Source organism: Littorina saxatilis, linkage group LG2, assembly GCF_037325665.1.
Source record: "Littorina saxatilis isolate snail1 linkage group LG2, US_GU_Lsax_2.0, whole genome shotgun sequence".
Lineage (NCBI taxonomy): Eukaryota > Metazoa > Mollusca > Gastropoda > Littorinimorpha > Littorinidae > Littorina > Littorina saxatilis.
Genome location: NC_090246.1, coordinates 102,247,553 through 102,250,668, shown reverse-complemented (window position 1 = coordinate 102,250,668; position 3,116 = coordinate 102,247,553). Strand labels below are relative to the sequence as shown.

Sequence of the window (3,116 nt, the reverse complement as noted above, 5' to 3'; positions counted from 1 at the left end):
TGTGCGTGTGTGTGTGTGTGTGTGTGTGTGTGTGTGTGTGTGTGTATGAGTGTGTGTGTGCGTGTATGAGTGTGTGTGTGTGTGTGTATGTGTGTGTGTGTGTGTGTATGTGTGTGTGTGTGTATGTGTGTGTGTGTGTGTGTGTGTGTGTGTATGTGTGTGTGTGTGTGTGTGTGGGTATGGGCACATAGATTCCATAATAAAATATGATTTCAATCTCATTTACTGTGAAGGTGGCATGAATTCCAATGTTCTTAGAGTGATTCATTCTTCTGCTATGATATCCCCAATCAGAGGATGGGGCTTCTTCTTCTTCTGTTTCTTTTTTTTTCCTACACCGTCAGTGCATTTAGCAGAACGAAGGCGAAACCGAAGAGGCAGGTTACTGATCAGTGAAAGAGCACTGTCAGCATTTCTGTTAAAGACCCTTTCTCGCCAGAAACAGTACACCTCCGGGACAACCTGTGTCTGGCCTGTCTGAAAACACCTTCGCGTGAGGGGTTTTGCCGCCAGCGCGGTGAAGATAAAGAGGGAACATTTTCTTTGCCCGCGCGGCAGCAACCAGGATGTCTCTGAACTGAGTAGTTCTTATAGCGTGCGAGCAGCATGTGCAGTTATTGATCAAGTCAAACTGTGATGTGGCACCAAACAAGAGCCAGAGGGAAAAGCGCCAGTCAACTGCTCGGGTCATCATCTTTAACCTACTGCAAGGCATGTGTCCCCCATTGGCATGTGTCCCCCATTGGCATGCATTCGTCTTGAATAGCCCAGCCATATCTGTCTGCAGATGGGTGCGAACTGAGCGGAGTTTTTCTTAAAGGTCACTGGCATGCCGCTAGAACTGAGCGTGAAAGACACAGTGTCTCCCGGGCAGACTTGCTGACGTATTGTCTTCAGAGGCCGGGCGTGTTCACTTTGGGAGATAATCGCCACGGGGTCTGATGGGCCGCACCATGACGCCGATTTGTACCTTTTAGTCATTTCGTAATGCGCATGGTTGTCCATCTCGTTAATAAGGTCAGTCAAATATGACGCGGTTGTCCATCTCGTTAATAAGGTCAGTCAAACATGACGCGGTTGTCCATCTCGTTAACAAGGTCAGTCAAACATGACGCGGTTGTCCATCTCGTTAACAAGGTCAGTCAAACATGACGCGGTTGTCCATCTCGTTAATAAGGTCAGTCAAACATGACGCGGTTGTCCATCTCGTTAATAAGGTCAGTCAAACATGACGCGGTTGTCCATCTCGTTAACAAGGTCAGTCAAACATGACGCGGTTGTCCATCTCGTTAATAAGGTCAGTCAAACATGACGCGGTTGTCCATCTCGTTAATAAGGTCAGTCAAACATGACGCGGTTGTCCATCTCGTTAATAAGGTCAGTCAAACATGACGCGGTTGTCCATCTCGTTAATAAGGTCAGTCAAACATGACGCGGTTGTCCATCTCGTTAACAAGGTCAGTCAAACATGACGCGGTTGTCCATCTCGTTAACAAGGTCAGTCAAACATGACGCGGTTGTCCATCTCGTTAATAAGGTCAGTCAAACATGACGCGGTTGTCCATCTCGTTAACAAGGTCAGTCAAACATGACGCGGTTGTCCATCTCGTTAACAAGGTCAGTCAAACATGACGCGGTTGTCCATCTCGTTAATAAGGTCAGTCAAATATGACGCGGAGAACGAGGAGGAGTTTAGGATTGGAGTCGTTGTTTCATTCGTGGTGTTGGTGGCAGTTGTCGTGGTGTTGGTGGCAGTTGTCGTGGTGTTGGTGGCAGTTGTCGTGGTGTTGGTGGCAGTTGTCGTGGTGTTGGTGGCAGTTGTCGTGGTGTTGGTGGCGGTTGTCGTGGTGTTGGTGGCAGTTGTCGTGGTGTTGGTGGCAGTTGTCGTGGTGTTGGTGGCAGTTGTCGTGGTGTTGGTGGCAGTTGTCGTGGTGTTGGTGGCGGTTGTCGTGGTGTTGGTGGCAGTTGTCGTGGTGTTGGTGGCAGTTGTCGTGGTGTTGGTGGCAGTTGTCGTGGTGTTGGTGGCAGTTGTCGTGGTGTTGGTGGCAGTTGTCGTGGTGTTGGTGGCAGTTGTCGTGGTGTTGGTGGCAGTTGTCGTGGTGTTGGTGGCAGTTGTCGTGGTGTTGGTGGCAGTTGTCGTGGTGTTGGTGGCGGTTGTCGTGGTGTTGGTGGCAGTTGTCGTGGTGTTGGTGGCAGTTGTCGTGGTGTTGGTGGCAGTTGTCGTGGTGTTGGTGGCAGTTGTCGTGGTGTTGGTGGCAGTTGTCGTGGTGTTGGTGGCAGTTGTCGTGGTGTTGGTGGCAGTTGTCGTGGTGTTGGTGGCGGTTGTCGTGGTGTTGGTGGCAGTTGTCGTGGTGTTGGTGGCAGTTGTCGTGGTGTTGGTGGCAGTTGTCGTGGTGTTGGTGGCAGTTGTCGTGGTGTTGGTGGCAGTTGTCGTGGTGTTGGTGGCAGTTGTCGTGGTGTTGGTGGCAGTTGTCGTGGTGTTGGTGGCAGTTGTCGTGGTGTTGGTGGCAGTTGTCGTGGTGTTGGTGGCGGTTGTCGTGGTGTTGGTGGCAGTTGTCGTGGTGTTGGTGGCAGTTGTCGTGGTGTTGGTGGCAGTTGTCGTGGTGTTGGTGGCAGTTGTCGTGGTGTTGGTGGCAGTTGTCGTGGTGTTGGTGGCAGTTGTCGTGGTGTTGGTGGCAGTTGTCGTGGTGTTGGTGGCAGTTGTCGTGGTGTTGGTGGCAGTTGTCGTGGTGTTGGTGGCGGTTGTCGTGGTGTTGGTGGCAGTTGTCGTGGTGTTGGTGGCAGTTGTCGTGGTGTTGGTGGCAGTTGTCGTGGTGTTGGTGGCGGTTGTCGTGGTGTTGGTGGCAGTTGTCGTGGTGTTGGTGGCAGTTGTCGTGGTGTTGGTGGCAGTTGTCGTGGTGTTGGTGGCAGTTGTCGTGGTGTTGGTGGCAGTTGTCGAGCAGTCGAACTGAGCAGTGCTCGTAGTATTTGTACATGTATTACATATAGTCACTGAGCAGTGCTCGTAGTATTTGTACATGTATTACATATAGTCACTGAGCAGTGCTCGTAGTATTTGTACTTGTATTACATAATTATAGTCACTGAGCAGTGCTCGTAGTATTTGTACATGTATT

At 50.8% G+C, this 3,116-nt stretch overlaps 1 protein-coding gene across 1 annotated transcript in view; it reads right to left on the bottom strand.

Moving 5' to 3' along the window:
* Positions 1–1,618: 1,618 nt before the first annotated feature.
* The window catches only part of LOC138955178 (uncharacterized), a 15,407-nt gene continuing 13,909 nt past the window's right edge, over positions 1,619–3,116 (bottom strand). The window contains exon 2 of the mRNA XM_070326844.1: positions 1,619–2,957. Coding sequence (XP_070182945.1) covers positions 1,619–2,957 — 1,339 coding nt within the window. The remainder of the gene's footprint in view (positions 2,958–3,116) is intronic.